Source organism: Musa acuminata, chromosome BXJ1-8 (genome assembly GCF_036884655.1).
Source record: "Musa acuminata AAA Group cultivar baxijiao chromosome BXJ1-8, Cavendish_Baxijiao_AAA, whole genome shotgun sequence".
Taxonomy (NCBI): domain Eukaryota; kingdom Viridiplantae; phylum Streptophyta; class Magnoliopsida; order Zingiberales; family Musaceae; genus Musa; species Musa acuminata.
In genome coordinates this window covers 34,952,321-34,963,693 of record NC_088334.1, presented here as the reverse complement: position 1 = coordinate 34,963,693, position 11,373 = coordinate 34,952,321, and the positions used below count along the sequence as shown (strand labels likewise).

The 11,373-nt window shown below is 45.2% G+C and overlaps 2 protein-coding genes across 9 annotated transcripts; both read left to right on the top strand.

Annotated features, from left to right (window-relative positions):
- Positions 1–781: 781 nt before the first annotated feature.
- On the top strand, positions 782–6,828 carry LOC103994941 (uncharacterized). 4 transcript variants are annotated; one of them, XM_018829654.2, is made up of 2 exons: positions 782–2,176; positions 6,507–6,828. In XM_018829654.2, the coding sequence occupies exon 1, from the start codon at positions 790–792 to the stop codon at positions 2,164–2,166; it is 1,377 nt and encodes a 458-aa protein (XP_018685199.2). In that variant the 5' UTR covers positions 782–789; the 3' UTR covers positions 2,167–2,176; positions 6,507–6,828. The 4 variants fall into 4 exon arrangements, with proteins under 4 accessions (XP_018685199.2, XP_009413681.2, XP_009413682.3 ...); XM_009415406.3 differs by lacking the exon at positions 6,507–6,828 and adding an exon at positions 4,703–4,993; XM_009415407.3 differs by lacking the exon at positions 6,507–6,828 and adding an exon at positions 4,698–4,993.
- Positions 6,829–7,198: 370 nt separating this feature from the next.
- LOC103994940 (AP2-like ethylene-responsive transcription factor TOE3) lies at positions 7,199–10,322 on the top strand. Of its 5 annotated transcripts, XM_009415401.3 has the most exons (10): positions 7,199–7,597; positions 7,967–8,181; positions 8,267–8,825; positions 8,917–8,942; positions 9,020–9,138; positions 9,217–9,362; positions 9,449–9,496; positions 9,562–9,653; positions 9,722–9,828; positions 9,904–10,322. In XM_009415401.3, the coding sequence occupies exons 2-10, from the start codon at positions 8,151–8,153 to the stop codon at positions 10,117–10,119; spliced, it is 1,344 nt and encodes a 447-aa protein (XP_009413676.2). In that variant the 5' UTR covers positions 7,199–7,597; positions 7,967–8,150; the 3' UTR covers positions 10,120–10,322. The 5 variants fall into 5 exon arrangements, with proteins under 5 accessions (XP_009413676.2, XP_018685324.2, XP_064935544.1 ...); XM_018829779.2 differs by having other exon boundaries at positions 7,199–8,181; positions 8,270–8,825; XM_065079472.1 differs by having other exon boundaries at positions 7,199–8,181.
- The last annotated feature ends 1,051 nt before the right edge of the window (positions 10,323–11,373 follow it).

Below are 11,373 nucleotides of genomic sequence, written 5' to 3'. Positions count from 1 at the left end.
CGACGGCACCTGCTTCTGGCACCTCTTCAACTCGTGGTCGGAGATATGCCGCACCAGCAGCAACCATGTCATCGATCCTCCCGTCTTCGACCGGTGGTTTGTCGAGTCTTGCAGCCCTCCTCTCCGGCTGCCGTTCAGCAGCGAGCGAGAATTCATTAGAAGGCCCGTGTACACTCCGGTGGAGGAGTGCGCGTTCCATTTCTCCGCTGAATCCGTGGCCAAGCTAAGGCCAGAGCCAACGCGGAGATGGGCACCGGCAACCGGATCTTCTCTCTCCAATCCCTGCTCTCCCACCTTTGGCAGTCGGTGAGGCGCGCACGCGGCACTGAGCTCACCGGTGAAAGATAAGGAGTTCTTAATGAACGTGGCACATCTGCCATGGAAATCCACATATTATCATGTGATTCGTGCTTGATTTGTTAGAGCTTCTACTGTTATATTGCATTCTGCTAGCAATTACTTTGGCTATTCATTATTGGATAAAGAGACTCAAACGTTAAATCAAGTTATAATAGATGCAAAAAATAAAGTTAATCTTACGCTATTAACCTTCAAAAAGGACGCAAAATTGTATCATTAATGAAAAAATGTTATAATAAATCGTACTGCATTGCACGGTCAAGTTGGACCGCCAATTGAACCGAATGTCGTACTGGGCCACACAGCTAGGCCAAGCGATCCCTAATTGAGCCGATCAAAGCGAAGGCCACATAGGCCCAATCTAACCTGGCCCAGATTGGGCTTTTAAGACATGGCCTGTTCGGTTTGGCGTATCCCTGCCCTTGCCGCATGATCTACTTCAACCCAAGCGTCGGAAGCTTGGACGGGGTGAAGAACATCATCCCTCCTGTTCACCGACTTAATTGGAGGAAGATGCTTGGTCCGGCCACCGCCGTCCACCTCCCACTCAGCCCACCCTCTCTCATCGTCTCGCCTCTCCTCCCGCTCCGCTGCCCCGTACCTAGGCTCGCCTTCCGCCCCCGCACCGCTGCCGCCCGCCCCCTCGCCTCCGCCGCCCAGCCCCCCGATCTTAGCGCTGCGGCTGCCGAGGTGGACATGTTCTGCGGCCGCGACGGCGTCTGGACCGCCCGCCAGCAGACGGTGGTGGTCCTCTGGGACCTCGATAACAAGCCCCCCCGCGGGCCCCCTTACGAGGCCGCCGTCGCCCTCCGCCGCGCTGCCGAGCTCTTCGGACGCGTCGTCGAGGTCTCCGCCTACGCCAACCGCCACGCCTTCGTCCACCTCCCCCAGTGGGTCCTCGAGCAGCGCCGTGAGCGCCATCGCCTGAACGTCCTCGAGCGCAAGGGCCTCGTCGCCCCTGCCGAATCCTACACCTGCGGCGTCTGTGGCCGGAAGTGCCGAACCAACCTGGATCTCAAGAAGCACTTCCGCCAGCTCCATGTGCGTGAGCGCCAGAAGAAGCTGGACCGCATGCGCTCCCTCAAGGGCAAGAAGCGGCAGAGGTACCGCGAGAGGTTCATCGCTGGGAACCACAAGTACGAGGATGCCGCCCGGACTCTGCTCACCCCCAAGACAGGGTATGGCCTTGCTTCGGAGCTTCGGCGGGCAGGAGTCTTCGTCAGGACGGTCGCCGACAAGCCCCAGGCTGCAGACTCGGCGGTCAAAAGGCAGATGCTGCATTCTATGACACGGGGGATTGATTGGCTGTTTCTGGTGTCCGACGACTCGGATTTTTCTGACATGATCAGGAGGGCGAGGGAGGCTGACCTGAGGACGGTGGTGGTCGGGGATGGTCGGACGGCACTGGGGCGGCAGGCTGACATATGGGTTCCTTGGGTGCGGGTGGAAAATGGGGAGGTGGGCAAAGAGTTGTTGCAGTCAGGGTGGGGGGCACAATTCGTGGATGGGGAGGAGGCGAATAGTTATTACGATGCTGATGACAACATGGAAGGATTATTTGCATCTGCTGGTTTCTATGAGGATGGTGAATTGCAGGATTTAGACGTGGTAATTGATGAGATTGTCATTGGGAATTCCAGATTGGGTGGTCTTGAGATTTCAGCATTTTCGGAGGAGGAGGTTGTCGATGAAGGCACTTTTGGGGAGGAATTTGGATATGAGGGGATTCAAAGCTTTGGATCACCAACTCCCAACAACGAATTGCTATGGGATAGTGAGGCAGAGGAGGAGGATCCATACATTTGAGTGCCAAAAGGTACTTTCAGTTTCAGTCAAATTATTATGATATATGTAGACATATTTCTTTTGTAGCCTAATTTGCTTCCAATGTTACTTAACTATATGATGTAGATGAGCCCTTTTGTTATTTTTATATGTACTACTTGCAAAAAGGATGCACACACACACACATTGTCAAAAGACCTTAGACGCTTGCTTGAGTGAAGTGAGACACTTGTGAATATAAAAATCATATTTTCACACACACACACACACACACGGAAGGATTTTAGATTTTACCTTAGTGAGGATTTCTTGGAAGATGGAGAGCTTGGACCGACAAGAATCCCTCTCCAAGGCTTCTAAATGCTGGAATGAAGGTTTAGAGAGGTTGTGGGAGAGTTTGAAGCAGGTTCTCACGGGTTGGGGGCGGTGTCACCGCCGGCCCTAACCCCTCGGCTTATAAAGGGGCTCTCGGGCGGTGCCACCGCCAAAACGAGCGGTGCCACCGCCAAAACGAGCGGTGCCACTGCCTGGCGCCCGAGCGCTCAGGCGGTGCTACTGCCGATTCTAGCGGTGCCACCGCTGGCTTGCCGCGGAAGAGAAGAAAAAATTCCTTCTTCCCCCCTTTTGTTTTTCAGAGGTGTTTGACTCAAGATATGTTGAGATATTGGGTTGTACTTTAATATATTATTTGGAATCGAAAGAGAAGGATGAAAACAACTCCACAAAAGAACAGAACAAGACACACACACACACACACGCACGCACATATATAACCACTAAGATTAAGATGCTACCTATGATTATCATGATTTAACCACTAGAAATACATACATTTAACCACTAAGATTAAGATGCTACCTATGATTGTCATGATTTAAGATCACAAAACAACAGTAACAATCCAAAGGACTAGCAGTAACAATCCCAAGATCAACAATCAAGAGGGAGGCTACGCCGACACAGTGCAAGAGGTGATGAAGAGGAGCAGCAGAGTTCGATTTAAGATCAAAGGCAATGACGAAGAATGTTGTCTCTACTACGGTGTCACTCAGTTGGCTGGGAGGGGATGTGCCTTCATATATATATATATATATATATATATATATATATATATATAGAGAGAGAGAGAGAGAGAGAGAGAGAGAGAGAGAGAGGGATTGCTGAGAGTGGGGAAGAGAGAGACAGGGGAGAGATGGGGGGCAGGGGGATGGCCCTGCACCTTCAGGAGAGAGGGGGGCACTGTGGGCTAGGAGAGAGAAATAAGAGAGGGGGAGAGGGGGCCTGCACTGTCGATTGAGAGAAGTCGTCGGGGTCGACAACATCAGCAGAGGAGATCATCGGGGGAGGAGGTGGCAACTGCATTTGTCACGTCGAAGGAGGCAGCATATGCTGTTGTATGGTATATTTGTTGTAAGTGATTAGTACCTGGATTTGGAGAACTAGATGTCTGTAGACACTATAGGACTTGTGAGTTACATGTTAGGATTTATTCCTCAAACCAGATTTTTTTTCTCCAATTTGAAGAAAAAGATCTCCCAAAGATCTAAACTAGAGAGCAAAAAGATTATTTTATTGCTGGAAAATGGAGAGTAACTGTAGAGGATGCTAATTGATGTCTTAAGTGGCTTCAGATTCCAAATAGCATTGGTCTAAAACATCAAATACTAATGCTAAGGCTACTTTGGGTTCATGATTAGCAGATGGGTTTTCAGGAATTATTAAGAGCTATCAAAGTCTCCGGGGACTCCTATAGTGAGAAGAAGAGGTTGCTCCCCTTGTTTGTATTCTTGAGAGAACCGCAATAAGACCTCAAAGAATGTCAACACTTGTTAGAAACGAAGAGTTATACCAGAACCTATTTGAGGTGGTAATGACTCACATAAGTCAGATTGGTAGATGTAGGAAGGTGATGACTAATGTGATACAGTAGAAGCCTATGGGTTCCATGCTAATGCTTCATCTTGTTGTTTTCCTAAAAGTAATTATTATAAAGGCTGTTCCATGCTCTAAATTTTCTGTTATATGTCTTGTAACTGAAGTGAACTTTTACGTGCCTGTGACATGTTGGAGTCTTGTATTATTTGACACTGCCAAACTTGCAGCATGTCGGCATGCCTTGATACAACAGAATATTGTATGCCTGTCTCTTCAGGCAGTGCTGAGTACAGGCTGCATACTAAATTCTTGGTTACAACTTAAAATTGTATATCCCACTATTACCAGCTTACTTTATTAATTTTTCAGTATAAGCAGGAGCCGTTTTGTAATTGTTTTGCATGGTCTTAAAAACCACATAATACCAATTGTTACCGGCCCTACCATATAGGTTCAATATTGGACTAATACAGTAGTACACTGGTCATAGTGATTAGTATCGGCAAGTTAAACAAATTCTGAACCTTTTTCCGGATGTACCAAGGTGTAATGATCCTACTGATCGGTTACCTACCGGTCTAATAAGTTCCCAAGATGAGTGTTGATATTCATACCTTGATGATAAGTCTGTTTATATTCACTTGATACAAGTTTAGTGACTTGTAGGTTTTGTTCAGCGCAGGAATCCTGTGCATGATTCTGAAATATGAAGTTGAAAATTGCCCGACTTGGTTGAGCTTGGTGAGAGACCACCTCGAAGCTAATAATCTCTAATCTGTTTCAAGTGTGCATACGCTAAGCAAGAAACTCTTGTTCCATCGAACGAGGCAAGTGCTCACTCGTCATTTATGGACGGAGTGCATCAAATTAGATATTTTGGGGTTTTGACATACATGTAAGTTGTATATAACAGTTGACTGCAATTTGTAACAATTTATGTGATAAATTTGATGCTTAAATCTTTTTTCTTGAACGTACAATCCAATCATGAGATCTTTTGTTTCATAGGTCTTAGTTGCATGGACATGTTAACTAGCTGGTTGGACTAGTTAAATTTAGAGTATGGAGATTATGTTTATAACGAACATCGTATATTAGATTAGAACTTTGGATGTTTATGCTACGGATACGTTCAGATGTTGTGGGTATGGTGTACAAGTTGAGGTCAGTAGCACATAGAACTGCTGCATGAGGAGACAAAACAGTAACACTTGGTTTTTTCCTTTTTCATGTGATGGAAAGCTTTGTTAAGTTTTGCAAGTGACTTCTGCCCACGTGTGAAACACATTTGCTTTCGATGCTGCTCGAATTATTTCTTCGTTGAATGCAGAAATAAGTGCTTTGATTTGATGAGTTTTGTTTTTTGTTTTTTTTATTCTGGTAGCCATTTGCATATGATTGCTCTATGTTGTGGTTGGTGCAACTCACATTAGTTGGTCTTAACATATTTGCTTGTGAGAAGAAGAATTGAAAGTGTTCATTTGTTTGTCGTTTTTTTTCAGTTTTATTAGATTGGCAGTCTTATCATCATAAGACATGATTAGGAGAGAGGGATAGTTACCATCTAAATTACATCTTCAAAGTTTTGGTTGGTTCAAACTACACTTCAGTTTAAGAAAGCATGTTATTGATATGATTATTATTTTCGATCAATCGAATCGAGATTATTTTCGATCTATCAACAACATGCCACATGGGCTTTTGATATGATTATTGTTTTCGATCAAGATTCGATCTATCAACATGCCACATGGCTTTTGAACCTTTAGGCATATGACACATTAGTATGATACTTAAAAGAATATATATTTTTTTTATTAAATCGATGGTTATAAGATTGCTATTTTATAAAATAACATTCTCAAATATATTTTTGTTCAAAACTCATCCAATTCTACAAGGGGTGGTACCTTGGAAAATTTTATATAAAATCCAATGTTTGAATCCTCAGTAATGCCTTTCTTTCCTCTTTCGAACTTGATGGATGGAATCAATTTTGTCAAATTGGAAGAAGGACCAAATTTGACCATGTCATGTGCATCGATGCTAAAAGGTACTCATAGCTCTCGTGTGTTGATGATGTTGAAGGTAAGTAAGCCCAAAACTTAGGTTTCCTCCCACGTTAATGCATTTGATACCCTCGGTCTCTTGCTCATTAAGTTGACCTATAGTTGGTAGAGGTTATTGTTAATAGGTCTTGTCACCATTATTTTCCCATTCCCTCCTATTCGACGACTCCATCCCTCAATTATAGTTAATAGGTCTTGTCACCATTATTTTCCCATTCCCTCCTATTCGACTCCATACCTCAATTATAGTTACTTGGGGCTGGATTGGAATGTCAGTGTCTCTTCTTTCTCTCGCTAATAGTGGTGTTCTTTTTCTTAGATCAACAAGGAGAGGAGGCCATGTCGTCGGTATTTGGGTTTGTCTAATTGAGACGTGGTTGCTTACGAACTAATGTCTTTTTCTTTTTCATTTGGTAGACATTGAATATGGGAGAAGAGCAAGCAAGCGGAAAAGGAAGACTGACAAAGAAAAGAAGAAGAAGAAAAGAAGAGCATATATTCACATTTCCACTATTTAATGGGCCGAGGAGAGGAAGATGATAATGGTATCTGTTGCCGTGATTAAATATGGATTTTTTTTTTTCTGAAACATCATTATACAGATAGTTGGGCTATCATCTTCAAAAATTCTTTGAATGAGATTTCGTGTCCTAAATCTATCTCATTATGCTTTTATCGGATGATATTTTGGACAATTAACATTTGGTAAATGAGCATTGACTACCTTTTAGGTGTTTAAGACTTGTGAGACGAGATTTCGAGAGATGGCGTCTTGCTTTGAATACCCCAATCACTTTGCAAGCAAACGGGGCGCGGGGCCCACATGACTTTTTTTAAATGCGGTGAGGCCATTTGGAGTCGTCCACTTGTCTTTACTCGTTACTGTCTCATCCAACTCTCCTATTCCATTCTAACTCAACCAAACTTGGCTCAATTGAACCGAGACAGAGAGAGAGAGAGAGAGGTGTCGATTAGACCCAAATCACTCGTTGGTGCACGACCATATTCATCACCAACGCTCCAAAGATTCCTATGGAAACCTCAGAAGACCACCCCAAACTCGATTGGGATCACAGCCTTTCGGTCTGTTCGAATCAAGCTGAGATTAATCTGCAGACGTAACCTCGAGTCAAATCGGACTTCGGTGTTGCCCTTAGTAGAATGCATTCTCGATTGAATCCTACCAATTCGCAAGTAGTGCCATGAGATCAACATGCCATGTCGAAGAGGCAAAGCGTGATGGCCACACTTGCCTGCCAAGGCGTGCGAAGGGGAAACTGCTTCCTTTCATGGCAGTGAGAGAAAGAGTAAGAAACCATGAGAGGCAATTCCAAATCAGGGCTGGCTTTTCGATTTGGTTAACGTGGGATTAGGCTGCGTAATGGTTGTTGCGTCTTCTTTCCTTCTTCCCCATCAGCACAAGGGGAGAGGCGGAGCCCAACAAGCAAATGACTTCATGGATGGATGGAGAACGTTGCTTGTATGTTTGACGGGAACAGATCGCCGAGGTATAACTGCGCTTCCACTCTATTGTGCTTAAACGTATGTGGTGGTGCTCCTCTTGGATGCGTCATAGGTGTGTTTTGGGAGCGTTTCACTGGTTGGGGGGGAGGCACTAACTTTGGCAAAACTGGGTTCCCTCTGGTCATCAGCTTCCCCCCTCCCCGTCTGCTCTTCTTTTTGCCTCTGTCTCCTGTCCTAGGTTTTGGATTCCACAACTACAAAGTTCCTGTTGCGATAACACGACAAGCGACCGGCGAAGGAAGATTGTACTCGCATCCTCTCTTTTGCGAGGTGGAAGATGAGATCTTGAAGACGAGAAGAGAAGAAGATAAAAAAGAAAAATATTCGATCTTGACGTGTTCTGTCTGCTGCAGTTTGAGTACCGGTTGAAGGCTATTTCTAGTTTTCTACTTCTCGAGGAAGAGCAAGAAACCGGAGGAGGAAGATTGAACCCGCATCCTTGAAAGAAGATATCTTGAACGCAAGTAAGAGAAAAGAATTCCATCTTGAAGGGTTCTGTCTGCTGCTTCTCGAGGAGGAGCCAGACACCGGAGAAGGATGATCGAACCCTCCTCCTCTCTTTTGCGAGGTGAAAGATGAGATCTTGAGGCGAGAAAGATTAAAATAATAATAATAAAAAATCGGTCTTCAAGTGTTCTGTCTGCTGTATTTAGTAGGAGTTGAGCTCGAGAAAGTGCAGAGGAGGGAGGGGAGGAGGGCAAAGCCGACGATGTGGAATCTAAACGACTCGCCGGATCAGATGAAGGACGCAGCTACTGATGCTGAGGAGGACAACAAAGGAAAAGCGCCGGAGACGGTGTCCACCGACAACGACCGCTGCTGCTACGACAACTCCAGCTCCTCCGCCGTCGAGGCCGACGGAGACTGCAAGATATTCGGATTCACAGTCACCGGCCGCGGCCTCCAACACGTGGAAGGCAGCTGCTCCGCCGACAGCGAACCCGCCGTCATCACGCGGCAGTTCTTCCCGTTAGACGAAGTCATGGAAGCAGGCGACGTCGGCGGCGGCGCCGAGGAGAGCTCGTTGCCACCTGCGCACTGGGTCGGCGTCCAGTTCGGGCAGTCACCGCAGCGGAGCGCCACCGCGACAGAGACGGCGGCGGAGGCGTCTCAGCCCGCCAAGAAGAGCCGGCGAGGGCCGCGGTCGAGGAGCTCGCAGTACCGCGGCGTCACATTCTACCGGAGGACCGGCCGCTGGGAGTCACACATATGGTTAGCCCAATTCCCTTCTTCCTTTCTCATCTTCCTTTTTCGCTTCGTAGACATCAACGAATTCATGTACTGTTTCATCATTTACGTGCAGGGATTGCGGAAAGCAAGTCTATTTGGGTAAGCATCTGATGGATTTCGTGGTAACCTCCGTGCGTCACACCGCTTCAATGGCTTATCGCCGTCAATTCCTACAGGTGGATTCGATACAGCTCATGCTGCGGCGAGGGCATACGACCGTGCCGCCATCAAATTTCGCGGCGTCGACGCCGACATCAACTTCAATATGGAAGACTACGAGGAGGACATCAAACAGGTGAGTGCTGCTGCTGCCATAACTCGTGCAAACAGAGAAGAGCAGTTCCTGAGAAAGACGATGGTTGTGGGTGGGCAGATGAACAATCTCACGAAGGAGGAGTTCGTCCATGTGCTTCGACGCCAGAGCACCGGTTTCCCGAGAGGGAGCTCCAAGTACAGGGGAGTCACACTGCACAAGTGCGGCCGATGGGAAGCCAGAATGGGCCAATTCCTGGGGAAGAAGTATGCAAATCCATCTATCTCTCTCTCTCGCTCCTCTTCTCTGTTTCCTTTCCCCCCTCGAAGCTCGTAATCGTTTGCTCTTCAAGCAGATACGTCTATTTGGGCCTCTTCGACACGGAAGTGGAAGCTGCAAGGTAAACTCTGTTCCACGGTTGCTACGAGTTAAAACGGAGGCTTTACGTGTGCTTCGGGTTTGCAGGGCTTATGACAACGCTGCCATTAAATGCTATGGGAAAGATGCGGTGACCAATTTCGACCCGAGCATCTACGTGGAGGAGCTCGATCCCAGCGGTGGGTTATCGGTTGCAATTTCGCAGTTTGATGCTTGGTCTAGTCTTCCTTCTCATCTAATGTTGCAGATGGCAAGAAGGAACACAACCTCGACCTGAGCTTGGGAAGGTCTAACTCTGATAACGACGATCCTCGTGGGGTCGATAAGGGTGTTGGGATGGACAGCAAGGCAAAGGTATGATGATGACCTCTGTCCCCGTAGCAACCACAATCTTCCATGCTCACTTACTTTGCCTGCCATGATCGAAAGCTGCAGCTTGCGAACAGCAGCGGTGACGGCGGTGGCCACCAGCAGCAGCAGCAGCAGCAGCAACGACGACAGAGACAGTGGAACTGGGGTAACGGTAGCAGCGATAGGCTACGACGCTTCGCAGACATGGCCACACCTCGAGTGATGGCCAGTTCGGCTGCAGCATCATCAGGATTCCCTCAACAAACAGCAAGGCCACATCTGACTTGGCTGTAAGAGATCTACTCGAGCCCATTGGTCCAAACTCAAAAAGAGTAAGGTCGATGCATCTTTGTTCTTCTCGACTGCAGGGAGTGAAGTTTTCTTGCTAGTGCTAGTAAATTTAAGTTGAGTAAGAAATGGATGGATGAACGTTCCATGACTAGAAATTAATAGTTTCGACATTAAAAATAAATCATCCTAAATATTTTCCTTCATCATTTTTTCTTTTCGAAAAAGTATATTTATTATCAGAAACTTGCGTTTGTTGATATTTTTACAACTGTTCTATATTATAAACTTTTATTATTATTAACTAATTAGGTAATTCAAACTTTCATATTATTTATTGTATGGAGATGCTAACTAGTAAGGTTTGGGATTAAATCTAAATTATTGATATTTATCATTTACAAAACAAGAAGAAGAAGAAGAAGAAGAAAAATCAAAATCCAAGTAGTAGTGCATTTAAAGTATTTTTCATCTTCTCTGAAGCATTTCTAATTTTGTATTCTGATCTTGTTGGAAAAAAAAATCTATAGTTAAGAATTTTAGAATGTTCGGTAAAATATAATATATGACCGAGCATTAATTTTCTTCTGAAAATATAATATATTCTTTGCACATATGCTATTACAATTTTTTTTTTTTTTTGGCTAAAAGTAAGATTGGATTCCTTGTTTCCTAATGTGGAATGGGCAATTAATGGAGTGTTGGCTTTTGGAACAACAACCAAGTAGACAATCAAACCTGCGTACAAACCAATAAAATTAATGCTGGTAAAACTTCGACTAAGATAATTCCCCAAAGTTAGTATCAAGTTGGTCAGTAGATTCTCATAATTGAAGTCAAGATGTCCTGATCTAGAGTGACCTAATTGATAGGTCCACATGCCTAACCAAGTAGTCTTTTACTACAATGTTTTTGGTTAACAACTGTCACATTAGCTTTATTAAGGAGAATGATGATGTATGCTAAAGGAGATTTAGAAAACACCTTTGCGGGTGGGTTTGTGAAACCTCACAAGTCTTGTCATACGATAATAAATGTTGTGGGGGTGGTGGGTATCACCATATCCCCTTTGCACGTATAATTATTGGCACACGTGACGCTGTTTGATTGATACGATCTTGCACTTGTTGATGATAGTAGGTAGGATGGGCAATTTTAAATTGGATCCGATCCAAGTTGATATGATCGAGTTGTTCTTTAGTTTATGTGAGAAAACAAAGGTCCATAATCTTATACAAGTTTTCTTCTCTTGGTTTTTTT